We start from the raw sequence: 26,330 nt of genomic DNA, 5'->3' as shown, positions 1-26,330 counted from the left end.
AAGAAGGGCATCTTCTTACACTCTACAACTACTTGAAGGGAGGCTGTAGCCTGTCGGCTCTTTTTCCAGGTGACAAGCAACAGGAGAAGAGGAAATGGCCTCAAGTTGCGCCAAGGCTTGTTTATATCAGATATTAAAAAGTTTCTTCATGGAAAGCGTTGGCAGGCATTGGGACAGACCGCCCAGGGCGGTGGTGGAATCACCATTGCTGGAGGTAAAAGCCGTGTTGTATGTGGCCCTTGGGGACATGCTTTAGTGGTGGGCTTGGCAGTGCTGGGTTAGTGGTTGGGCTCAGTGGTCTTACAGGTCTTTTCCAACTTAATGATTCTGATTCTAGTACAGAAAGGAGTTAGACTCGTGTGTGTAAGGCAGCTCACGGCAGCCAAATATGTGATGAGGGACATAAGAGAGGATATTGGACTTTGAAGAAGTCACCCTCTCTGGGGTCAGCACGCTGAGAGCTGCCAGAACGATGCTGAAATGAGAACAACACACAGAACGTTGCACCCTGTTCCAGTTACCTTCAGTACTCACACTCTGAAGTCGGTTTGAGGGACGGACACTTCTTAACTTTCTTAGCTGCAGGGCTAAGAAATGAGCTAAGGCTATGTTCTCGTCATTCAGGGCTCTGGGGACAAAAAACTGCGGAAAACGCGTACGGGTGTGCAGCAGCACCCGGCGCCGGAGGAGCCGCAGCGCGATTGGACACCAGGTCTGCATGGAGCCGGTGCTTGAAGTGCTGACGGCACCGAGCTGCTGCCAGGGCCGGGAGGAGGGACCGGCAGATGGGGCCGGGAGGAGGGGCCGGGAGGAGCGGCAGGAGGAGGGACCGGAGGAGGGGCCGGGAGGAGGGGCCGGGAGGAGGGGCCGGCAGCCCCCCGCCCAGCAGCCCCGGCCCGGTGCCGTCCCGGAAGCAGTGGGGAAGGCGGCACGGTCGCCATGGGCCGGGCAGTGACCGTGGCCACCTGCGCCCTCAACCAGTGGGCTCTGGACTTCGAGGGCAACCTGGAAAGGATATTCAGAAGTGAGTGCCGAGATGGCTGGCTGCCCCCGGCCATCAGGAACCCTCTGCCGCTCCCTCCTTCCCTCCTCCCGCGGGCGGGGCAGCGCAGCCCGCGCCTGTTTCACGCACTGCGCTCCCAACACTCTTCCAGGTATCGACATCGCCAAGAGCAAAGGAGCCCGGTACCGGCTTGGGCCAGAGCTCGAAATCTGGTAAGGGCTCTTTGCTGGAGCTGGGTTTGGTGCGATTCCAGTTAACTGTGGAAGAACAGTCCGGAAGAGCATCAGCTCCGTGGTGCTGCAGTGCCCAAAGCCGTACTTAAGCATGCGGCTGTTGGTGCAAAGAAAAGCACTGTAGTTGTGGGCACAGGATTGAGTCTCTTGTCTTGGAAACCTAACTGGTAGCGAAAATTTTTGACCTATTTCAGTGAGTTTTCCTTCAGGGGAAATGTAGTGCATTGATTTCTGCCTGGGCCCAGGCTGCTGTCCTTGGAAGGAATATCATGGGGTGATACAAAACACCACAGAGTTTTAAATTCTGTAAGTAGGGATGGTGTTGACAGCACTGCTTCTTCATTTCCTGTATAAATTTTCTATGTGAGTGAAATGTTCCCTGTCTGAAGTAGTCATGATTATTTGGCTCTGGTGCTGATCTGTCTGAATTTTTGATTTCTCCTTGTTTATATACACAGTGGTTATGGCTGCTCAGATCATTATTATGAGTCAGACACACTCTTGCATTCGTTTCAAGTTCTTGAAAAGCTCTTGGAGTCTCCAGCAACTCAAGATATTATCTGTGATGTGGGAATGTAAGTTTTTTTTTTGTTGTACCTGTAATAAATGGATAAGTCCTAAGGGAATGTGCCATGCTGTGGATAGTGAGGGCTCTGCACCAAACTTTCAAACATATCTTAGGAACTGCACTACTTTTACCCTTTTGATTACCATGACCAGGTCTGCAACTTGCAGAACACTTTCTGGAAGATAATCCTTCCAGAGATTGTTGGTGGCTGAGCCCTTCAAGAGAGAAATAGGATAATTACAGTTATATATTGGAAACCTTAATGTCTGGTCCTTAGTGCCACGGGTCAGACTTTCTGTGAGGTGTAACTCAAAGGGGTTTATAAATTGACTGTCTTGTAGGAATGTGGGGGCTGCTTTCACTGACAGACATCTTAAAGCAATGTAAATCTATGTGAAAATCGCTGAAGCCATTCTAAGCCTTGTGCTGACATGGAAGAGTGATAAATTATATCTGTAAAATTTGCATGTTAGTATTGTGTGGGGTGCCCCCCCCCCCACCCAGAGAAGCAAAGATTTAGTTTTACATAAGCATTGTTAAAGTGAGAGGCGTGGCTCTAAAGCCTGGGAAAAATAAATTCCACCCTCTGCCTCGGGGGATGTGCCCTGTGAGCCCAGGAAGAGTTCCCCACCCCGGACCCCTCGTGTGGTGGCAGCCCAGGGTGTTGTGATTGGTTCTGTGCCCCTGGGGTTTCTGCCTTGCTCTGTTCCTATTAGACCCCAGCCTTAAACAGGGATTTAACACCCTGGCTCTGTCCCACAAAACCCATCACACCCTGCCTCTGTTCTGGGCTCTGTCTCTGGATTTAAACTGAGTTTGTTCCTGTGTTGAATAAATGGTTTCCTGAGCTTAACCAGAGACCCGTCTAGTTGAGTCTCATGTCAGTCACTGGTGGCTGTAACATCCCTGGACAAGACCCTGCTGTTGCAGCTGTGGAATGCAGGAGTATTGATATAAATGTGTAAAGCTGGTTTGATTTTGAACTGGATTGGCAGTATCACAGGAGGTCACATTTGATTAAATAACCATACCCAGCCATGGGGAATCTTCTGGTCTGCGCATGTTCCTAAGGCTCAGGTAGCAGCTGATATATCTGAGATTGACAGCACAGTCAGTAACTCTGATTTTTTCAAACAACTACTTTAACTAAAAAAATTAGAAGCTAAAACTTGATATATTGTTTTGTTTGATTCTCTCTAGTGAGGTCTTATGAATAGTTTTTATGCAGTAAAGAATTTCTGTAGCTTTTTATTATTGCATTTAGTGAGTGCAGTCACTGCTAATTTTGCTTCTTATTTTCACAGGCCTGTTCTGCACAGAAATGTTCGCTACAATTGTCGAGTGATCTTTTTAAATAAGTAAGTAGTTCTTGATGTGTTTTGTGAGGTAACACATCTTTTCAGACACCAGTTTGGCCTTCAAGCAAGATTCTTCGGTGCTATGTAGAGTGAGGGATTTATCTTCTTATTTGCTAAATTTAGAGAGAGACAACTAAGGTTTTTCATTATCTATTTTTTCTTTTTCTGATTTATGGAAACTAAATTCCCACTGCTTTCTGAAAGAGCTCAGTAAAACCCCTTGAGTCTGCAAACAGAAACTTTAAAAATGTTACATTATAAAAGAAGAAAAGGAATTGATCTTAATCAGTGTTCATGTATAGTGATCTTAATCAGTGTTCATATATAGCCTTGTTTGGCTGTACATCGTATGTTAACTCAGCTTTTCTGTTTTGTTTTATGATTTAAGGAGGATTCTTCTGATCAGACCAAAAATGTCACTGGCAAATACAGGAAACTACAGGGAACTTAGATGGTTCACCCCATGGAGCAAAGCAAGGTATGCTGGCAGCTGTTAGAATTGTGTTAAAAAACACAGCTTGCTGTTTGCAGCCACAGCAACAGGGTTGAAATATCTACAGCAGGTCATCACTAGCTGCTACAGGGAGAACAGCAACACAGAGTCAGCCAAGCTATGTGGTTGCAGCTTGGTTAGGAAGCTTATTGGGTAGTCAAACTCTGAGTTGCTGAACTGGAAGAAAATGTGGGGCTGCTTGATCCTACAGCCAGTGTAAAGTGTAATTTTCCTGGTATGTGCTTTCTAAGAACACCCAGCTCAGGACTGGAAGAGGCTGTGTATCTCCTGAATTGCTGCATCCCACTACTGAACTGGCAAATGTTGAAATGGATGAGCTCTGTCAGAACTTCAACTGTAGGGAATAAAAGCTGCCTACCTTATGATGCTGCAGAACATGCCTGGCACACATCTCTGATGCTGTGCACTGATCTTGTAGTCAGGGAATATTTCTAACTTGACCGTCCCAGCAAAGTACTTCTCGTCCCTCTTCTGAGCCCCAGCTGGTTCTGCCTTGCTCGTGTAGTAACCCTGCAAAAAGAGAAACTTCCATCTGGCATTTGACTTGCATGGTGTGTTCTTTGTTAGGTCTGTTTTCTAGCTAGGATGGGGTTACCATGCCTTTCTGAAGCACAGATGATGCTATGTTAAAATGTTAGCATTTATGATTAATTCCACTGAGAATATGAAGGTATTTTTTCATCTTTTTAAACACACACAGCTCTGTACAACTTCAATATGGTTTCTTTAACCAATGTTAGAAGGTGAGATGAGAACCAGTTCTTATGCTGTGATTTATGTAATGATGTATTTACAATATACTTGATTTAGGCATGTAGAGGAATATTTTCTACCCAGGATAATTCAGGAAGTGACTGGACAGGTAAGTTGGGCTTTTTTTTTTTTTTTTTAATTTAGCATGTTCCAGATTCAGCAATTAAAAACTGTAGCCCCCAGAATTTTTCTGCCAGTCATATTGTAGATTCATATGTTTCAGTGGTGGTTCTAAGTTACATTAAATGAAAGCATAATTTAACCTTATTTATGTTAGTACGCAGCAGCAAAGCAAGTAAATTTTAAATCTGCCTCAGTTATTTGTATATACAGAACGTTGCCATATTTTGCATAATTTTGGTACTGAGTTTATCTGTGCTTCGAATTGAATATGTGTTTTTAGGTTAAAAAAATTAAATTAAAAAATCATTTAAACCTTGTTAATTCAGAAGGATCTAAAATTTATGTTATTTCCCACAAAGCAGGAGTGTGCTTTCTAGCAACAGACAGATTCTGTTTTGTAGATTGTTTAATTCCTGTCCTTAAGCAAAGCACTGGATCTGAATATTACTGAAATTAAAACACAAAATTTCAATCAGTCCAGAAATTTGCATTACAGAATTTTTAATTATTTTTTTAATCAGACTTGGTATAAAATGAAAGAAAGTATAATGTGATTTATATTATGTCACTAATTTCACATAAGTGATCCTTCAATTTTTATATTTTCTTAAGATCAGTTAAGTTTTTGAATTGAATAGCTTGTTCTACTTCATATGTGTAAGAATGTTCTTGTTTTTTCTCAGGAAACTGTTCCTTTTGGGGATGCAGTGCTAGCAACCAAAGATACCTGCCTAGGAGCAGAAATATGTGAAGAACTCTGGGCACCAAACAGGTAAAGGAGAAGAGGAAATAAAAAGTAAACTACCCTGGAGCTGCCTGAAATAAATGTTAGAAAAGATCTGCTTGTTATCTTTCAGAAAGTGCCAGTAAGATAAAATATAATTAGGAGCAATAAATACATCATGGGAAAGACCTCACTAGGCTAGGTGCAGGATGGCAAAGAAATGTGGTTAAGCTAAATCAATTCAAAATGGAAGGTAGGGAATGGTAGGTAGTACGTAGAATGACAGGCAACTCTAATGGTCACATTCCTCATATTTTTCTAAATCTCCCAGTTATATTAATTTCCTTGTAACTGCAGAAGGTGTGGTGTATCAAAGATGTGATTTTTTTTTCAGTATTTCTTTCTTATGACATTGAAAAAAGAAAAAAAAAATAGTAAAAATCTTCTCCTTGTGCCGCGGTGGCGGAGAGCCCGGAGCACCGCGACTTCTCCAGAAGCAGCCTTGAGAAAGGCTGGCCCGAAGCGCATGTGAGCAGCTTCGAGCAGTCGAGTGATTCCAGCTCAGCTCAGTAATAGTATAGTAGTGATTTCAGCTCAGCTCAGCTCGGTGGCGGCGGTCAGGCGACACAGGAAGCAGGGACGAGAAAGCTGGTCCAGCGTTCCACCGAAGCACAACCTTTATTTAGGCAGAGCTCCAGTGAAGGGTGCCGGTAACAGCGAATCTGCCGAACAGGGGAAAACCCGGGATATTTATGGAGAAGGAGAGGGGCAGGGGGAAGCCTGAGATACCTGTATCGGGGTGGGACAGCAGGGGAGAACACCAATGAAACACAACAGTTTAACATATCTAACTCAAAGACCCCTGGGAGCGACACATTGTGTCTCTCTCACAGAGAAGTATCTCCCCTCCAGGGGAGAGCCAGTATCTCGGGCTCGGGGGGCGCCTCCGTACGCACATCCTTGTGGTTCTGTTTTTTGATTTACAAAGAGACAAGAAAAATGGGACAACTGACTTCGCAGTGTATATCCATGCTGCCCTTTCAGACCAAGATTACGTTATTCTCTCTTTCTTTGAGGCTTGGCCTTCTATAGAGTAGAAGGCATTTCATTTAGTACAGAATGAGCAAAAGCCCTCCTGACCTCTGCAACCACTCTTGACAGAAGAGTTGGGCAATGCAAGAAAACGGGTGTTTTTGGAAGCCCTATTCTTGTTTGAGCTAAGGCATGCATAAAACTGACAGTGACATAGATGTTTCTGTTTATCAGTGATTTTTAATGATATTTTCAGTTTTCACAGCACAATAGGGATTTATTCTTGTGCCTTTTGCTTTGACAGCCCTCACATTGAGATGGGACTTGATGGCGTGGAAATTTTCACCAACTCTTCCGGGAGTCACCATGTGCTGCGGAAGGCTCGTGCTCGGGTGGATCTGGTGAATTCTGCCACAGCAAAGGTGTGCACTTTTCTACCTGGAAAGTTCTGTTTGTTTTAAAAATGAGAAGATGTTAAGTATTTGGTCTGTAGTCCTGTCTAACAATGATGGGGACAAAAATGAAGCAATAAGTGTACATTACACTGTGAAAAAGCTGCTTTGTCATTGTAATTTAACATGCTTTGATTATATTTATCAAAATCTACTCTCTGCTCTGCTATCCAAACACAGCTTCTGTCATCATCTTCCTGCTTTTCCCAACCTCAATTTGAACTCAGAATTTCAATTTAGAAGTGCAGCTCTCTCTGTTTGCATTGAGGGAATAACTCTTGCTACTGATAGAGACTCCTGTCAAGAGAGAATCCCAGCCATAAATCATTCACAATATAAAGGGAGAGGAAGTTTGCAAGAAGGGCAGGAACAGAGAAATAACATTTTGATTTTTAACATCCTGTCAGGTGCTATATTCTGAACAGCTTTTGTTTTTTTTCTTCCCTGCATGTTTGTTTCCCTGGCAGAATGGTGGAATATATATTTTAGCAAACCAGAGAGGCTGTGATGGTGATCGTCTGTATTATGATGGCTGTGCCATGATTTCTATGAATGGAGAAACAGTTGCACAAGGATCCCAGTTTTCACTCGATGATGTGGTAATGTTTTCACCCCATAGCTGCTAGCTCATCTATGCTCAACATTTCCCAGACATTCCAGACTCTAGGTCCACGTCTCTAGACTAAAAAGGGTGTATTTTAATTATGCTACTCAACTAGATCCAAGTGTTTTCCTAGTCAGATTACCTACAGTAGCTCTTCTGTTTTTGTGAGGAAGAGCTGTCACGTGGAATAACTTAATGAAAACATTTTTGTATGCAATCACCATAAGGAGGGGAGACTGTTGATTGAGATTCCCTTATCTAGAGGAAGAAAGGGCAAAGACTGCAATGTTCTGATTATGACCCAGTTTTGTAGGTTTCATAAGGTTTCACTTTGATTTCAGAAAAAAGTAGATTTGTCATCTAGGTTTCCTCACATTATGTGCCAGATCCACCTCTTTCCCCAGTAACATTTCTTACCTTTTCCTTTGCCACAGCTGATGCTGAATCTTTTGCAAAGCATTTTTTGTCTGTGTAGAGTGATCTAATGTTGAAAGTTTTTCCATAGGAGGTGCTGGTTGCTACTCTGGACCTGGAGGATGTTCGAAGTTATAGAGCAGAGATTTCATCTCGTAACTTGGCGGTTAGGAGCTCTTTGTGTTTGTAAACTGTGACAAGTTTGAATAGTTAATAAATGTAAAAAGTATTTGCATGTCTTGATTTTCACAGTATCTTACAGAACTAACGTTTTATAGGGATATGCTATGTTAAAATTGCTTTCTTCTGAATTCTTCTGTACTGTTGCTTAGGCAAGTAAAGTGAATCCTTATCCCAGGGTAAAAGTGAACTTTGCTCTGTCATGTCCTGATGATATAGCTGTTCCTACTTGTATGCCAATCCAGTGGAGACACCACAGTCCTGAGGAGGAGATCAGGTAATCAATCACTTAATCTGTTAAAATTATTTTGATTAAAGAAAAACCTAACCAAAACTCAAAGAAAGAGATAAACATAAGATGTTGTTTAGATTTAAGTAAAGGAAGGGTCTCATTGGAATACCACAGTAAATATGTTGACTTGTTTAGGTATTATTCCCTAACCTTCTTAGAACTATGATGTTCTGTAATTTCAGCCTTGGACCTGCATGTTGGCTCTGGGATTATTTAAGGCGCAGCAAACAGGTAAGAACAACTTGGTTTGTTTTTCCCTTGGCACATCCAAATTGTTATCCTGTGTGCTGTCATCCCAAACTGATGTTAGTCCAAGGTACAAAGTCTGAGTGAGGTAGCTCATTCAGACTTAAAAATCGTGTTCCATGTGTGACTTCAGTATGCTCTGTGCACTTTTCCCTTAGGAACTGTACTTTCTTGAGTGCAGCAGAATGACATGAAGTAGTCATTCAGTGTAATAGTAAAGGATATATGAAAAATGTAATCTTTTTTACTAGTATTCCTGTCTTACTAGAGGGTGAAGACAACTGGAATTTTTTCTAGCCAAAGGGTTTTACACTGACTACTTGTTTGATTATCCAGTTAATGAGTTTCAGAGGACATGCTTTGGATGGTTTGTTCTGTTTTTCCCCAGTAGAATATAAACAGCCTTGAACAATGCACCTGTCATTCTTCTACAGGAATGTGTTTCTGAGTGATACAATATGTATTTTTTTCGAATTTTGCTGTGTGGAACCTCTTCCTTGCTCTGTTTTCAAGGCAGGATTTCTCCTACCTCTGAGTGGTGGAGTTGACAGCTCTGCTACAGCTTGCATAGTGTATTCCATGTGTCACCAGGTTTGCCTGGCAGTCAAGAATGGCAGTAAGTAGATCTGTATGTCTGGCCAGCTGTGTTTACTAATGATTATGGACAAGTTAATATTAGCTGGGTGCAGTAGCTGAAAGAGCTTATTAATGGCAGACCCTTTTCCTGTTGTTCTAATGGAGTCCTTTGTATCTCTTAAAAAATTCCAGCAAAAATGTGTGTCCACATTCAGATTCTCTGAATTGGCATAACAGTTTTCATTCTGGGTTTAAGAATTGGATGTGGAACTCAAACTAGTTTCTGTCTAGACTATTCTGTCTCAAATGTTGGTTAATGTAGTCTTCAGTTTATTCTGAGAATTTTCCCCTTCTGTTAAAACCAGCACTACAAAGCATGGCTAGGAATGGTTTAAGTTCTTAAACTGGCATTAAGCAGACTTCATGCTTTTAGCTAAGTCTTTGTACATACTGGATCATGTTTTCTATGAAAATTCTTTAGTAGATCAAAAGGATTTAATATTTCTGTACTCAAAATCAGGAGCAAGATCAGTAGTTCTTTTATTTGATAGATGAAAATTTTTGGGGGGCAGTTAGATGTAGTCATCTTATTTGTTGTTTTCCAGGATTAGAAGACAGGTGTCTGCTAGAGAGGGCAGGAGCCTCCCTTGGAATGGAAAAATGTAGACCCCCCTCCTTCCGAATTATTATAATTCTGAAATCAAGGAGCTCTCAGGCAAAGATCTAGGGATAGGAATGACAGTTCTTTACTAGTATGTATAACAAGGCAAACAAACAACAATAACTACAGCGTTAACAACAAAATAGAACCAGGGTACCCGTGACAGCCTTCTCGGCCGAGACGGGAAGGGATGGAGGAGAGGCTTTGCTTCACAAACCCCCTGGGGCAGTCCCGGTGCTCCTGCAGGGCTCTGAGGAACACTCAGCTGGAACAGCAGGGATGAGCAGAGATCCTGGGCCAGTGGCTGAGGTGTATCAGCAGCTCCGTGGCGGTGCCTGGCACTGCCACATCCTGGGAGGACAGGGGGTGCGAGGCCACCAATGAAGAAGGAAGAAACAGCAGCTCCATCTGGGCAATGGAGAATTTTGGAGAATTCCCTTCTCCAAACTGCGACAACTCCCTGTGACTGTTCTGCTCTCCAGCCCAAGAAACCAGCCAGCCCCCAGCTGTCCTTGCCACCCCCCTCCACTTCCTCCCTGGGCCCAGCCAAACTCACTGTGTTTCACAAGCACCCAACAAGTACTAGCAATCAGGTTTCCCCACAACTAAGGGGCAAAAAATTCCATAGGTGAGAAGGAACAAAAGGATGGAGATCCAACCTCCAACAGTCATGTAAAGCTTAATTGGAATACGAGGGATGTACCAGATATTTGCATATCCTCTGCAAATGGAGGAGCACAATAATTTCTACTTTTGTTTTGTTTCTTTTGCTCTGTCCTCAGATGCAGATGTGCTGGCTGATGCACGCAGGATTGTGAATGATGAGACCTACATTCCTGAGGATCCTCCGGAATTCTGCAACCGTGTCTTCACCACGTGCTACATGGCTAGTGAGAACTCCTCTCAGGATACCCGCAACAGGGCTAAACTGCTGGCTGAGCAAATAGGCAGGTACAAGCCCACAAGTGCTGGGAAAAAGCATCATGGGCTGGCAAAGGCTTAGATCTAAAACACTCAAGCTTGAGAATGGGAAAAAATAAGAGAGGAATGGGAGGTAGGTTAAGTAGGAATGCTACATATATTATTACTTAAGCGTTAAGATGAGGCAAATTTAGAAGCATTTGGCAAAGGACATGGAATTTCGGAAACAGACTCTGAAAAGTGTTATTCTTTCCTAAGTTTCTTCATACCAGATCTGATATTTTAGCAGCTTTGAAACTGCATTTGATGGGTGGATGCTGGTTTGTTTTTTCTATTTTATATTGTCTGATTGTGCTGGTTGAGTCACTTGTGCTTGAATTCTTCTCAGCTACCACATCAACCTGAACATTGATGCGGCTGTGAAAGCTGTTGTGGGGATCTTCAGTGTGGTGACAGGTCGAATTCCCCAGTTTTCTGTCCATGGAGGGAGCAGCAGAGAGAGCCTGGCACTCCAGAATGTGCAGGTGTGTGTCCTGTAGGCTGAATCAGATCACACCTTTTTGAGTCTGTGGGTTTTAGTTTGATTTTTTTTTTTTTTTTCATTTTCCAACCTAACCACCAACTATGCTTTAGTTCTGAGTGTTGGATATCCTGTTTGATAGTTTTTGTTAATTTGAGGACTTGATCTTTCTCCCTCTGTTACTGGAGAAATCCAACTGTTTGTTCTGGAAGAAAACATTGAATTCTTTATCAGCTTTTTGGCAACAGGAGAGGCTTAAGGCACAGAGGAGTGTGGGTATTTGCTTAACATCACCCACAATTGCGGCTGGAGCTGGAGGCTGGATCCCAGGTTGGTTTGGCATTACTGCCATCCTTAGAAAAAGCTGAATTTCAGAACGGGGACAAAAGCGAAGTGTACTTTTTATAAATGTTTTCTATTAGACTAGAGGGATTTATTTACTCTATAATAAGGGTGTGGTTTATCCGCATACTTCATTGATCATGGATCCTTGTTAGTGTTGTTAGAGATAGCAAATGGCAACCACTCCCCAGTTGGCCAGGAGAAACTTCATCAGTCTTTGGCAGCAGCAGATACTGAACCTGGATTTCCTGAACACGTGCAGCCATTTCTCTACAAGATCATCCTTCTTGCAGTCGCACTTACCCTGCCTGCATTTTGTTCTTCATGAGTTTGTTTAGACAATTGATTGATAAAAGTGACTGGGGAGAAATCACTATGCTATGTAAATTTTGCTTTCCTTTTCATTTTGCTTTGCAGGCTAGAATAAGAATGGTCCTTGCCTATCTGTTTGCTCAGCTGACACTGTGGGCTCGTGGGATGCCAGGGGGACTGCTGGTGCTGGGATCAGCCAATGTGGATGAAAGGTTGGTGAAAATTAGAAATCCAAACCCAGGTGGAACAGGTCACTGTCATTTTCTTGCAACTCTACCAAATCCCTCTGTAGATTATTACTCAGTAGGGCTAACAACCTAAGAATACCCAGATAACAATGAAATTAATGAAAATAGTTAAATTGGCCTGAATGGGAAATTATGTATTTTTCAGAGGTTTAGCCAAAGTATTGCTATAGCTTTCCCATAAAATGCTGTTTTCAGCAGACCTTACCTGTACATTCACTAGTCTAATTTCCCAGTTTGTTGAATTTTCAGTTACTGTGTTAGGAATTAAGGTGTGAACTTTGATCTGAAAAAACAGACTTTAAAATCTGGAGTACTGTTATTAGAGCTGCATATTCAAAGATTAAAGCAATGCCTGTAAGACTGTGGGAGTGGTAACCTCTAAAATGTGAGAATACCGTGTGGTGGTTGTGTGGGTGTTTTGAGATTTACTGTTTTAATTAGTTAGCACAGTATTTTAATTGTTTTGCACATATTGACTCAGCATAGACAGTTTTGCAGTGCTTTATGATTGTTTGAAGTATCATCTTCTGGAAATTTCAGGGCTTTAGGATAGCCCTGTTGCAGTTAAACATGTTTGCTTTTAGGTATGAATATGTTACTAATCTGTAGTCTGTTTCTCCCTTTCTTCATGCTGCATATAAATTCTCTGTAGGGTCGAGGATTATATATATTATGCTGCAGTTACATTATTATTAACTGTTGCCATATAAAATTTCCTGTTTTGCTCAGTCTCCGTGGCTACTTGACCAAGTATGACTGCTCCAGTGCTGATATCAACCCTATTGGTGGCATCAGTAAGACTGATTTGAAGAACTTCATTCAATACTGCATTGAAAACTTCCAGCTCACAGCCCTCAGCAGGTGAGCAGTGATTCAGTGACTGTGTTTGTTAATTCCACTGGAGGAATTGTCTGAGCCAGGTGCTTCATTTTTGGGATGAAGCACTGTTTTAACAAACATAAGACTCATAAGACTGCACAGAATCGGTGTTTTTCCTTTTCCCTCTCCTTTACAGTATCATGTCAGCTCCACCGACTGCGGAGTTGGAGCCCCTGGTGGATGGACAAGTGGCTCAAACTGATGAGGTAATAATGGGCAGTGCCTTTAAAATGCTCTGGTAAGCCTTACTCCAAAATCTGGAATTTGTCCCATAACTTGTTTACTCTTATATTTAACCATGCTTATTGACAAGCATGTTATAAACAGTCTTAAAGCTGCCAAAAAGGCATTGGTTTCCCACACCTGCCCTAGTGGTGTTGACAATAGTTTCCAAAACAGCAAATTAACATTTTTTAAATTATTTTAGATTTTTGGACACTTAGAAGGATGGGTGTTGTAAAATTCAGTTTGTTTTAAGGTTTTTATAATATCAAAAGAAAGTCAGGGCTTTACAGCTATGAAAATGACTGGTGGCAAAGCTCTCTTCTCTCCACACACTTCTCTCCACACCTTTCTCTTTGCTATCTGTTTGGAGAGGACTGATAAAACTACCTCTGTGGCTTCCAATCTCCCAATTCAGAGAGATTCCAGTGGGTTTTTTTATTTCTGCTCATAACATTACTATGTCTTTTTGACATTGACAATTTTATTTTGTTGTTCCTTTGATTTAACTGGGTTATTTTAATTACTCCATGAAAGTATGGATTAAAATTTGCATAGTTAAGATTTTCAGTGACTTTCTGTGTGTGTGTGTTTTCAGGCAGATATGGGGATGACATATGCAGAGCTCTCAATCTATGGGAAATTAAGGAAAATTGCAAAGGCTGGACCATACAGTATGTTCTGTAAGCTGATTAATATGTGGAAGGAAATTTGTACTCCAAGAGAGGTAATATACTAAAGAGAAAAAAAAATATCATAGTTTAATGTTTTTGCCAAAATAGAGTATGTCTGGAGAAAGGTCAGGTTCCTTTTAGCTAAAAGGAATATTTCATTATTTTGTGTTTAGAGACTTTTCTACAGCTGCAGCAGAATATGCTGGATAAGTTGATCTGCATATCTTAAATGGAGCTTGTTATCTTGTGCTGAAAATTGTTAAAACAGTTGTTCATTGGGTAATTTGAAAACTGTTACTTCAGAATTGTACCTTGGGGAAAATGGTTTTCTGAAATACAGATGACCAGCTACTATTAAAGCATTTGATTATGTGTTCTGAGACAAAAAAAGGCTCTTGCTTTGAAAGAATATTTAGACTTTGTAAAGGCAGAAGACAGTCTTCAAAATACTGTGCCCCTCTAAATTTTTTCATTAAAGTACTAAGAAACTTCATCTGATTAAAAGCTACATTCTTTGTACACCAGGTGGCATCCAAGGTTAAGCATTTCTTCAGGATGTATTCAGTCAACAGGCACAAAATGACCACCCTCACTCCGTCCTACCATGCTGAAAACTACAGTCCAGATGACAACCGGTTTGACCTGAGGCCTTTCCTCTACAACACCTCATGGTCCTGGCAGTTCAGGTGTATAGACAAACAGGTAAATGCCCTCTGCTTCTGGAATGATTTTGTATTTAAATTATTCAAAGGGGGCCAAACCTGGTTACAGTGAATCTCCAGCAAAAGACAACTAAAATTTAGGGTAATAGTTATTACAGAAATAACTGTGATTGTTCTTTTCACATAACTGTGAGGCTAAATCCTCTAACATCAGTATAGGCTGTTTAGGTTCTTTTTTGTCATACTACTATGAAAACAAGAAAAAGAGAAAAATAAAAGAATACATGTACTGAGGACAGAAAGTAATAGTGTAAAAGTGTATCCAGACTCATGAAGTCCTGTGCTAATGGGAGAAACAAGCTTTTGTGTTTTGGTTTCAGTTCAGGACCTGTCTGCTTAATTGCAGAATTAAGACCTGACCTACATCAGCGTGGGGAAAGCCAGTGTAAGAGGCAGCAATTCACTGTGAGTGCTTCTCCAACCTGCTTCTGCAACAGCTCCTTTTTTGAATCTTAAGTTAGTTGACTGACAAATACATGTTTGCTTGAACACAGCATCAGTAATCATACCATGCTCAGTTTGAGCACTGAGATGAGGAGGGATTCAGGCAATAATTGGAACCATGCTTAACTTTTTATAGTTTTTAGCCACCCCTTCAAACTTATTTTAATGCCTCTTTTATGGCAGAAGTGCTGGGGTGAAGAATTTTAACATCTTGAATTCTTTTCTGCCAGAGATTTTTACACCCTAACTTAAAAGTTACTTTTAAGAATATATGTTTATGTTTTATAATACATGTTTATACATGTAATAAAATATTAATTCCTTCATCTGTGAAATGCCAGACATGTTGTAATAGTATTTTACTACCTTGAAACCTGGAATAAAAGTTACCACGTGCTTTTAGTGCTTTTCAGTATGTTATTGTAAAGTATATATGGTGGGGGATTTTTACATCATATTGGACTTTTTCCCACTGAAATCCAGGACAAAAGTTCTTTTGGCCTCAGTGGGAGTCAGGCAAAATGTTTTTGTAGGGTCTGGACCAAAGTGTAATTATTTTATGCTTACACTAAATATGATTAAGATTTTTTAATGATGGTATTGTTATACTCTCTAACTAGATTTGTATGTAATAGCGGTTGTGCTCTGCAAGGGTAGTGGCCATTGCAACTTATTCCTGGAAACTGGGAGACAAGTTTGGGGAAGATTTTAATGTGTGGATAAGAGTAGCCTGAACTAGTAACTCCTGCAGATTTTTGCAAGACATGAAAATATTAACTTGCAGTGGTTTGAGTCAAATCTGCCCTATTCAATAAAAGAAATACAGGAAGAGTTTCCTCATTGTAGGTGTTCAGCATGATTGTAATTCTGAAGAGAATCACTATCTAGGACAGTGTCCCACTGATGATTCTGCTCTATCTGCACTAAAGATTTTTATGGCAGAGTAACGGGACTGTGAAAATATGGCACAAACTTGACATAAAACCCACTTTCAGTTAGGTAACGCCAGGTTTCCCTGTAGGAGAGTCTTGTTACAGGTCGAGCTCATTTGTGAATGGAAACAATTTGGAGTGCTAATGATAGAAAAATCTGTTGGATTTGTAGAAAGTACTTTTCTGCTTTGGATGTCTGTAGTGTAGTCAAGCCAGTTTAGTTATCCACCCATTTTTAATGCAAAATTCCCTTTGTATTTGCTGCAGAAGGAACAGGGGTAAAAGGAATTTGAGATCATAGCATTTTCTGGGAATTGCCAGATTGAGTCTTCATGGAGTCTTCATGTCATTCAGCTCTACTTGGCTGAGGGGATTTAGAACAGCCCTAGGAACTCTGGCAGTGCACTCTGTAGCTTCTGCCTTGGAGATGTGTCTGAAGTAAAGGATTTGTGGTCAGAGCACAAATGATGCACTTCAGGCGCCAAAATGTTCACTGGGATTTTAATGGCTGGTATAATTTGAAGGAACTGTGGTGCAGCTCAGAAGAAAGCCGGCACATCTACCCGCAAGGACGAGATATTTGCAGGCTGTCTTCTGCTTTTTCCAGTGTCACACCACAAGATTAGCTGCATTTGGTCAAGCCAAAAGATTTATCCACTTCATAAAAACCTGATCTTTCTGTGTCTCTTTTACAACCAGCAGCAGATGCTGATGGAAGAACAAGCTTATTTTTGCTACTGAATTGGTTTACTTTTTATTTGCAGGTATCCAAGCTAGAAAAAAAGGAAGGAATTTCTGTAGTTGAAGACATGGACTAACTTCCTGTCTTGTTTAACTGTGGCTACTAATTTGCCAAACAGAATGTTCAAGACTGGATTATACTGTGATAATGAGCAGGGATGACCTGCTTAACAGTTCTTGAGCTGACCGTTGTAATCAGTATTTTTTATTGACTCCCGTTTTACTCCTGATATACTTAAATTGTAGTTTGGCTAAGGGATCATTTATTAAGGATTTTCTTCAACTTCTTGAGTTAATTGCCTTTAATTTAAAATATTTGAATAATCATAAATAAGCCCAGGGTAGTCTTTTGTTTGGTTATGATAATTTGGATATGACTTTTAAATAACATTCAGCTGAATGTAAAAAATTTTAACAGTTCTGGTATGTGCTGTTGAGGGGGAAAAACTCACCTTACTTTGCAATAAACTTGTAATTTTGTCATGCTAATTGACTCAATTCTTATTCTGCATGGTTTTTATTTACCTGGCACTGGCTTTGTGGACTGGCCCAGTGTTTTGAGTGGCCACAAGATCTAACTCAGCAAGATATTGGAAGCATGTCTGTCTTGAAGCAGATGGGTAATCTTCATGTTAGTGGGATCAAATTTAGAGTTCAGCTTTTTGTTTGAATATTGCAGAATGAAGTATAAAACCAGTATTCTCTGAGCTCAATTAGTGTGTCATCCACATCCCACCTACAGTTTGCAAAAACTTAATTTTTAACTTCATGGCTTCAACTGATCTTATAAATTTGTTCAGTGCTGTGGAGCAATAAAAAAGGATGGGCCTGTTCCTTTCCCTGATTTCCTTTTCTGCCTTTTCATTAAATGTTTGACTGTTCCCATTTCTTTTTTAAACCTTAATTTGAAAGGTGCACTTCTAATAGGGAAAAGTAGAAATGCATTTCTGCAGTTCTGGGCAAACAACATTCTTAACTGCAACAACAGGAGAGGCCCAGTGAGACTTCTGTTAAAATAGTCTTACATTGTGCTAGTGGAAAACGTCTGCTAAAAAGGGCAAATTCTCCACATTTGTTTTCCACAACTCAGGAGTTGATTCACTTGAAGTTAAAGATGGTGCATTGTCCATTATGTGTTTGTTACATGGTACTGATTTAAATAACTGACTTATTTTAATGGGTGCTGCTGGTAGGAAGAATGGAAAACCCCAGCTGTGATTTGCCTTCCTTCACAGTTAGTTGGGCACTTCCACTTCCCATTCCAGCCAGAGGGAGTGGATGACTTTTGAACAGAAGTTCAAGAATTTGTTGTATATTTGAAGGCTTCTTATTTGTTTCCTCCGGAAGTTACTGGTTTCTTTTTCTAGATAATCATAGAAGAGGGAAGAGGAGACATTTGCTTTCATTCAAATAAAAAATAATAGCACAAAAATACAATTTTTACACACATTTCCTGTCTTGTTACAGTTAGTGTTAGTGTTGTTACCCTGACTATTTCAGACACTTGTGTTTCTTAGCAATGGCATTTACAGCACATGTACAAATTGCATTTTATTTCTTGCCTGGTAATGCTGACTACAGATTGTACCAGGTCAATCCTATTTTCCTTTTACTATCCAAATATTTTCACTGTGTCTCTTCCACCTGATGCCTCTAGTTCGACTGTTACCAACACTTAACTCCAATGTTATTCAATACTTTGTTGCCTACTGAGAATGGGAAATAATTCTAACGTGTAGCTGATGATGTTCACTTTTTACTGGAGACAACTTGTATTGGGTTCGTGTAGCCAGGTTTTAGTTGGGGAGGGCTACAGCTTGAGAAGCTCCTGGAAGCTTCCTCTGTGTCTGGCAAAGCCAATCCCAGCTGGCTCCAGGATGGACCCAGCACTGGCCAAGGCCAAACCAACCAGTGATGGGATTAATGCCTCTGATAACAGATTTAAGAAGGAGAAAAAGGTATTGTGCAGAAGTAATTGCAGCCAGAGAAGAGCAGTGTGAGAATATGTGAGGAGAACAGCCCTGCAGACACCCAGGTCAGGGCAGAAGGAGGGGCAGGAGGTGCCCCCGGTGCTGAGATTCCCCTGCAGCCCCTGGTGAGGCAGCTGTGTCCGTGCAGCACATGGAGGGCACAGGGATGCACAGATCTACCTGCAGCCCATGGAGGAGCCCACACCAGAGCAGGGAGAAGCCCATGCTGGATCAGGGTCCTGGCAGGGACCTGCAGACCCATGGAGAGGGGAGTCCATGCTGGAGCAGGTGTCCTGGTAGGACTTGTGGCACTGTGGGGAACCCACAGTGGAACAGGCTGTTCCTGAAGAACTGCAGCCCGTGGGAAAGACTCATGTTGGAAAAGTTCATGGAGGACTGTTCTCTGTGGGAGGGAAACCCCCACACTGAAGGAGGGGGGAAGGACTCATTGCCCTGAGGAAGAAGCAGAAACAATGAGAACTGACTATAATCCCGTGCCCTGTCTCCCTATGCCACTGAGGGAGAGGGGTAGAGAATCAGGAATAAATTTAAGCTCAGGAAGGAGGGAGAACTGGGTTGTTTTTAGGATTTACTTTATTTCTCATTATCCAGTTTTGATATGATTGCTAATAAATTCAAATAATTTTGCTGTGTCAACTGTTTAGCCTGTGATGGTATTCAGTGAGTGACCTGTCCTGGACCTTAATTCATATTTTCTCTTCATGTCCAGTTGAGGAGGGGAGTGATGGAGCAGCTCAGGTCAATCCACTGCACATCCATTATGGTAAAGATAACATCAAAGAGTTTTCTTTATTATCTTCAGCTGGATCTTACCCTGACTTAATTGGAAATCAGTGTTAAACTAATTTTTGACTAAACAGTGGTGCAGATGAAAGCAAAAGCTACCCCACTGCTATTTATCAAACATGTATAAAATTATACGTTCCTTTTCAGAGTTAAATAAAGGTTGCCCATAGAGACCAATTTTTTGTCATTTGGCTGAATTTGTGACACATCATGATTATGAGCCTGTTATCTCTACATACCACCAGCTCCCTGAAAGAGAGCTGGCCTATGGCAAATCCATTGTCCACTGTGAACACTGCTCCCTGTTCCATGATTTTATCTGCAATTCAACTAGTTCTTACAATTAAGTCACCTTATAAGGTGACTATAACATAGTATTGACTAGTAAATGTGTAAAATAGTCACTGAAGTAAAGAGCACCCAGGTTGATAAACAATGTGTAACTTTGAATTTAAGAGCAAAGTATGGGTCTACTTTTACTTCACAGCCTGGAATACTAAAATGAAGGATTGATAAGCCCTCGTGTTTATCATTATGCTGCCACAGGCCCCAGTATGTGGCAGAAAAGTGTTGTCAAATTTGTCCTGACAACTCTTCTGAAACTGAAGTTTTATGAAACTGACCAGTGGAAGGGCTTGTGAAGGGGGCCGTGAGCAAAGCGGGCAAGGAGCACAAGTGAAGCATCTTTTAACAGTAAAAGCGACATGAGTGAAGTTCACAGTTGCTTATGGAATGCCTAGGTGATTAAATAGAAATTAAGTGCTTTCTGCGACCAAGGATGTAAATGGTTATTTAGGACTGTGATACATGCGGGAAGCGGCCCCGCTGCTGCCCTGAGGCAGACAGCCAGGAGCCTGCAGCAGCTGGCGTGAGGCAAAAAAGATGCAACTCCTCATCAGAGATATAATTTTTAATCCATAAATGACGTGTGGGATCCGCCCTCGGAAGTTTACGTGAAAAGCCGACACTTTTCTACCCCACACCACCACGTCTCTCACCGCACTCCGCCTGCTTCAGTACCCCAGCTCGCCAGCGGCGGCCGGGAAATGGCGCCCGGGGGACGAATGTCGGGGCAGCGCCGGCTCCGGTGGCAGCGGTGGGAGGAGCGCGGCGGGGCCGTGGGTCCCGCCCTTCCCCGCAGCCGGTCACGTGCGGTGGGCGGAGCCGCCCGGGGCGGGGCGGGCCGAGCCCCGCTCCCGTCCCGTCCCCGGTCCCCGGTCCCCTCCCTTACTCCCCGTCCCGCCCCGCCCCGCCCCATCGCAGCTCGGCGGCGGCGCGGCGGGAGCGCGGTCGGTGGTGCCGATGGAGGCCGGCGCTGAGGCGGAGCCGCTGCTGCCCCCGCGGCGCTGGCGGGCGGGCCGGGGGCTGTGGCGGGAGCGCGGCGGTGCCCGCTCGGCCGCCGAGGACGGTGAGTGCCCGGGGCGGGCGGAGCTCTCGCCTCTCCCGCAGAGCTGGGGCGCTCCCGGGAGCGGGAGGAACGGGAGGGGCAGGAAGCCTCCCCGGCTGCCGAGGGGCTTGGTGGGGCTCGGCCGCCCTGCCCGGGCTGCTCCCGACGGCTCCGGCCGGGACGGCTCTGAGGGATCCGCTAGCGCCGGGCTTAGGTGCGAGCCTTGCTGCTGCAGCCCCTGGCTTCTTTAGTTCCTTATGTAATTTAAGGGTTTTCCTCTGAAGTGCTGACAAGTTTTTCTCGAACCCGGTGACTGTGGTAGGTCTGACATCTCAGTTCCCCCAGGATGGAATCCTTTGGAGACCTCAGGTTCTCTCATTTGAGGGTATCGCATCACCTAAGGGAACCTTCACTTTTTGTTGCTCTTGTGCAGTGCCAGAAGTGCAGCGGGGTCTCGGATGGGTCCTGTGTGCCCAAACCGAGCACTGCTTTAATCATCACTTGTGACTAAGTGTCACTTGCTGTGACTAAGAATTGCAGAATAAGTTGGATATCCATGGTAGAATACATGAAGAAATTGCTAAAATAAACATTTTTGACTAATTTCCCTGTTTTATTTTTATATTATGAACAGTCACTTGATTCTGCCCGTCCAAAAACGCTGGCATCAACACTAGTGGCTTGCTGGGTGCTTCAAGTACCTAAAGCTTTTGCTGTCCTTGCCATCCTTTTAATTAATGGTTGCTTTAAGCAACTTTTATTTTTATCTCACTAGTGTGAGATGTCATGGAAGAAGTAATGTCTTTACTGCGTGAGCCTGGCTTTTCTACTGTTTGTGCTCACATCTTTCTTGTGCCATGGCTCCTATCAGGATCAGTACTAAACTGTTGTTGCTGATGCTTAGATAAAGGGTGGCATAGAAAAACCGTTTGCAGTCTTTGCAGAAAATTGATGTACGGAATCACGTGGAACATAAAGTTATCTGTGACTGTGATCAATGGTGTTTCTGGCATTGCTTGCTGTCTGGAGGAAGGGGATTGTGCAACTGCTGGGATGGACTCTTCTGTTGTATCCCGGGTTGTGATTGCTGTCTTCTCAATGGAGATGGTATGAAGTGTTCCTTGGGACTCCTGCCCTCTGTAGCAAGGTTACACTAGCATGTTTTTTGTATCTTGAGTCCACCTCAGTTTTTTATCTCTTTTATATCTCTCCTTTCTTTTTTCCCCCTTCCTTTTTTTGACCTTATTTGCTTTTATTTCTCTTTTTGGCTTAATTGCCAGGTTAGTTCCTGAAAGGTCTTATTTCAAATAAACACAAGTGTCTGCCTTTTATTTTTTATGGGTCTGTCTTCACATAGACTTCTTAATACTGGATCTTGAAAAGTGTCATAGTAAATAATTTATTGGTATTTTATTTCAATTTGTGTTCTTTCATCCCTTCCTGTGTCTTGAGCTCTGATCTTTTTGGTATGGTAATAGTAACTCTCAGAACAAATTTAAAAAGCACTTAATTTAGTTCTCATATGACTGGAGATTCCTGTTGGTTTTGGAGGAACAAGATCACTCTAAACTGCAGTATCTTTATTAAACAAAAATAAAAATTGCTATAATAGTAGTGCCTGATTTTTCTGGCTTAACTTGTCTGTATACTCTGTCAAAGAGCAATTTGAATCTCCATTATTTTCCCTGTTAGAACTTGTTTCTGTGTAGTTTTGTGATACTTAACTACCAGTGTAATCTGGTACATAATACTTAAACCTAAAAGACAACCTTTTAACAAAACATAGAAAGTTGCATGGTGTGTTGGATATTGTTACTAGTTATTTAGTGTAATGCACAGTGCTGCTGACACAGCAAATGTGGCAGGAACTCTCTTTTTCTGTGTGTTTACCGTGCTCTTTGTCATGACAACTGTGATTGTGCACCTTCTGTTAACTGATGTTTTAATCCAAAGTTTATCCAAAACAGAGTGAGTTATTCTTATTTCTTTTTGACTTCATAGTTGCTGGCGCTGATAATAACCTTTATATAAACCAAGCCATAGTATTTATTGAAGATGCAATACAAGTAAGTAAATTTTTTTTTGGTAGCTGTTATGCTCCCCATGCTGGATGTTTGTCACACGCTCTACCAGTTTAAGTTTTTCTGTGTTCAGGCAGCGTTCATAAACCACCATCTCAATTCACAGGGCTAATCAGAATTCCAAATTCCTGTAGTATACAAGTCTCAGTGAACTTCTGCCTAGGAGAAATATATTTTTCCCCACAATAAAGTAATCTCTCTTAAGGGTTTTTAAAGACGTGTTGGTTTGTGGAATGATTTTCATGGTGGTTTTTTTTGTTTATTTGTTTGGGTTGTTTGTGGGTGTTTTGGTAGTGACTAACCTACTGCTAAGAGAAACTATTTGAGCTAACCCTGTAATTTGCCTCTCAATCTGACTACTTGCACATCTTAAGAGCTGGTAAAAGCTTAAGAGTTTAAGGCTTGTTTCAAGTGTGAAGCTGGAACTCTTCATCTTGAGCTGAACTTGGTGCCTTTGTAAGTCTTGAGTCCCTCTTTGTCTTTCCTTTACTGGCCATTGCTGCAGGTTCCTAGATCCTGTTTTCTCCCAGGCAGTGGGAATGCTGAAGGCCAGTTCTTGAGCTCTCTTGCTGCATCTAGATGGCTTTTGATTGGGAGATTTCTGTGGGTCAGATGTATTTAAGGTGTGGCCACCTTTCTGGAAGCATCTACTCAGTGGGAGCAGACTACGAACCGCCCAGGAGCTGTCACAGAGGAGGGATGGATTTTGGGGATTCCTGAAGAATCACAGACACTTCATGATCTGCAAGCGTATTTTATTCAAAGACATAAGTTGAAGTCTCTTCGATTCAGAATTAATTTGTTTACATCTTATGGCCTGTTGGGAGAGAAAGATGGAAGAAGATCTGCGGGTAGAATGAATGTTGGAGAGGGAAATCAAGTCGGTGGACCATTTTGGCGAGTACATAGAATAGTCACTGAATTATTACAAATGCTGTTATTTGAAATTATGACAGTGCTTCAGATGACTGGCACACAGTTTAATTATCTGAGCAGCTGTGTGGTCTCTGGATAACAGAACTTCCTTAAAATCTTTCCCTTTTTACACATGTAGAGTACCTCTGTGGTCATGGGTGACCTGATACTTTAATAATAACATGTACTCATTTAGTTTGCTTTGGTAACTTGATCTTTGTCTTTGAGACAGACTGAATGTGATGTTTGAATTAACCTTTTTGCTTTCTGCCTTCAGTATCGATCTATAAATCACCGTGTGGACTCCAAATCCCTGTGGCTTTATCGATGGTATTATTCCAGGACTTGCCAGTGGTAAGAACTTGTTTATTCTTTTTGCTTTTTTGTTTAGGAGTTAGTCTTTCTGAAAAACTACTCTTCATCTTTCTTGCTTGTTAGATAATTGTTTTGTTTTTTTTATCAAATTATAATTATTATAATAATACAATATTATAAATATATTTATATTATATATAAAATACTATAATATTATAATATGAATTACTGTGGGGAGCAAGGGGATTGATCATATGTGAACATGATAGACGTGGAAAGCAGCAAATTCTGTGGAAGTGTGATGACATAGATGGCTCTTTGAAACAGCCATGGGAGTGTTGCATGACTAGGCTAATATTAGCATGATTTAAAGCACTGTGCCTTAAGAATTTTCAAAGTGTCTATTTCTAAACATGCTGGATACCAGCAAGATTGTTTGCTGCTGTTAGTTTCAAAAGGACACCACCTCAGGTTATTTGGTGGTCAGCAGTTACATCTCCAGTACAGGCAACAACATGCCAGTGAAGTGCTGCCTTGTGGTCTAACCCATTTGAGTGAAATACAATATCATAAAGCTTGGTTTACTTCAAAGAAAATTGCTTTTGTAAGTATTTTGTTATTATTTTGACTCATTTTGTGGCTGGTTTTTTGGGAGTTGTTTTGAGGTATGTTTTTCTGTTCATTTTTTTATGGTTTTGTTTGCTTTATTTTTAATTTCATCCCTGTCCAAACAGGATTTTGAGCTTAACCATTACTGTAATCTTGGCTTTGGCTTTCATTGAAGAGCCTTCCTCGCTTACTGTCACGTCGGATGTGCGATACCGCCTTCCTGCCTGGAATCCTCCCTGTGGCCTCACGGAGAGCATTGAGCTGCTCTGCTTCCTTGTGTTCGTGGTTGACGTATCTGTGAAGGTGAGCATCTCCTTCATCTGGTATTGAATGAAACAGTAGGTGTGTGGTAGAATTGTTTTTCAAATCTTGTGTTTGCAGGATGAAATTGCCTTGCTTTATTAGAGCCTTACTTCAGGATAAATTAGCAAGTGAATATACTAAATTAAGATTTAAAATTGATTATTTAAATAATAATATAATAAAATATAAATTAAGTTAAATAATATAATTAATATAATAACTGAATATATTTAATAAATAAGAAATTAAAATTGATTCCCTTTTTTTAACCTAATTTTCCTAATTGTGTGAAATAAAGTGAAATAAATTTTTCGAAGAATGCAAGTGTTTTGGCTTAGCTGCTTGTATTAGGATATAAAGTCAGGGTATATATTAAATATGTCAGTTCATTTACTCAAAATAAAAGTTGTCAGAAACTAACCTTTCTTGGTCATACTTATTCTTCTTGGGAATATTTATTTCTGGAAAGTCCCTTTCAATGTTTATTAAGTGGAGAATTTTCTTGTATTCAGAGGATTTCTCTCTCACGGCCTATGTGCACCTCTCACTTTTACTGACCTTTGTTTAGTTCTTGTACAAAAAAAATCTCTCAACAATGTATTTTTGTTTGGATTTTAGAGAGCTTTTTAAGAGCACTAATGTAAAATTGCAAATACTTGGAAAAAAATTGGTGCAACTTATTTGGGTATTGGATTTTATTACTGAAATAATTAAAGTTTCTCTTTTTTTTTCCCTTGTCTAGAGTTACTTAATTGGATGGAAAGAATTCTGGAAAAATAAATGGCTAATGGCTTATATACTGATGTTGATTGTTTCCCTTGCTGATTGGATTGTGTCACTGAGTTTTTTCTGCAAAGAGGTAAGAACAGCTTTACTTTGGTCTTTGATAGCTGGATAATGCACTGAAATCCAGAAAAAGTTTGGTGTAATGTAGCTTAGCAAAGAATTCTGTTGATTATTAATGTAAATTGTGTGTTTGTTGGTAATATTAAATAACTAATTGCTTTAGTCTGTCAGCAGTCAAAGTGTGCAGGGAAAACTCATTGCCTGGCACGAATTTTGTTGTGCAATTGGAGAATTATATGCTTAACTTGACTGAATGGCAAAGCCTCTGTAGTGAAGTATAAGAAAAAGGTAACTAAGTAGTTTAACAGCTGCTTTCTAACCTGAAGCTGTGCTGTGTTCAAAACGGTTGTGTCCTGAGAGGAACATCAGGTTTGGAAACAGTTCTGGAAGTGCCCTCCTTGATGCAA

The 26,330-nt window shown here is 41.4% G+C and overlaps 2 protein-coding genes across 8 annotated transcripts in view; both read left to right on the top strand.

The window, feature by feature from the left end:
- The first annotated feature begins 876 nt into the window (after positions 1-876).
- On the top strand, positions 877-17,188 carry NADSYN1 (NAD synthetase 1). Of its 5 annotated transcripts, XM_014260430.2 has the most exons (22): positions 877-1,024; positions 1,155-1,215; positions 1,695-1,811; positions 3,109-3,162; positions 3,551-3,640; positions 4,487-4,538; positions 5,236-5,324; positions 6,613-6,730; positions 7,228-7,359; positions 7,870-7,944; positions 8,111-8,235; positions 8,433-8,481; positions 9,010-9,112; positions 10,516-10,684; positions 11,043-11,178; positions 11,934-12,040; positions 12,806-12,937; positions 13,092-13,161; positions 13,776-13,904; positions 14,377-14,553; positions 14,894-14,978; positions 16,714-17,188. In XM_014260430.2, the coding sequence occupies exons 1-21, from the start codon at positions 940-942 to the stop codon at positions 14,930-14,932; spliced, it is 2,109 nt and encodes a 702-aa protein (XP_014115905.1). In that variant the 5' UTR covers positions 877-939; the 3' UTR covers positions 14,933-14,978; positions 16,714-17,188. The 5 variants fall into 5 exon arrangements, with proteins under 5 accessions (XP_014115905.1, XP_005531843.1, XP_014115906.1 ...); XM_005531786.3 differs by lacking the exon at positions 14,894-14,978; XM_014260431.2 differs by lacking the exon at positions 16,714-17,188 and having other exon boundaries at positions 14,920-16,695.
- A 3,581-nt stretch (positions 17,189-20,769) lies between these two features.
- Positions 20,770-26,330, top strand: part of TPCN2 (two pore segment channel 2) — a 72,173-nt gene continuing 66,612 nt past the window's right edge. For all 3 annotated transcript variants that reach the window (XM_088057658.1, XM_088057657.1, XM_014260406.2), the window contains exons 1-5: positions 20,770-20,875; positions 22,856-22,920; positions 24,128-24,204; positions 24,900-25,077; positions 25,820-25,936. In XM_088057658.1, the coding sequence (XP_087913784.1) occupies positions 20,770-20,875; positions 22,856-22,920; positions 24,128-24,204; positions 24,900-25,077; positions 25,820-25,936 (543 nt within the window). The remainder of the gene's footprint in view (positions 20,876-22,855; positions 22,921-24,127; positions 24,205-24,899; positions 25,078-25,819; positions 25,937-26,330) is intronic.

This window comes from Pseudopodoces humilis, chromosome 7, assembly GCF_049639895.1.
Source record: "Pseudopodoces humilis isolate 2021_Gansu_Grassland_sample_001 chromosome 7, ASM4963989v1, whole genome shotgun sequence".
NCBI lineage: Eukaryota > Metazoa > Chordata > Aves > Passeriformes > Paridae > Pseudopodoces > Pseudopodoces humilis.
Note: the sequence above shows the minus strand (reverse complement) of the source record. Positions and strands in the feature narration are given on the sequence as shown.

Bases quoted from the DNA above. Each gene is read 5' to 3' on its own strand.
- NADSYN1 (XM_005531786.3), top strand. From the start codon at position 940: ATGGGCCGGGCAGTGACCGTGGCCACCTGCGCCCTCAACCAGTGGGCT. The intron at 3,641-4,486 runs GTATGCTGGCAG...TACTTGATTTAG, and splicing joins ACCCCATGGAGCAAAGCAAG to GCATGTAGAGGAATATTTTC. The intron at 11,179-11,933 runs GTGTGTGTCCTG...TTTGCTTTGCAG, and splicing joins TGGCACTCCAGAATGTGCAG to GCTAGAATAAGAATGGTCCT.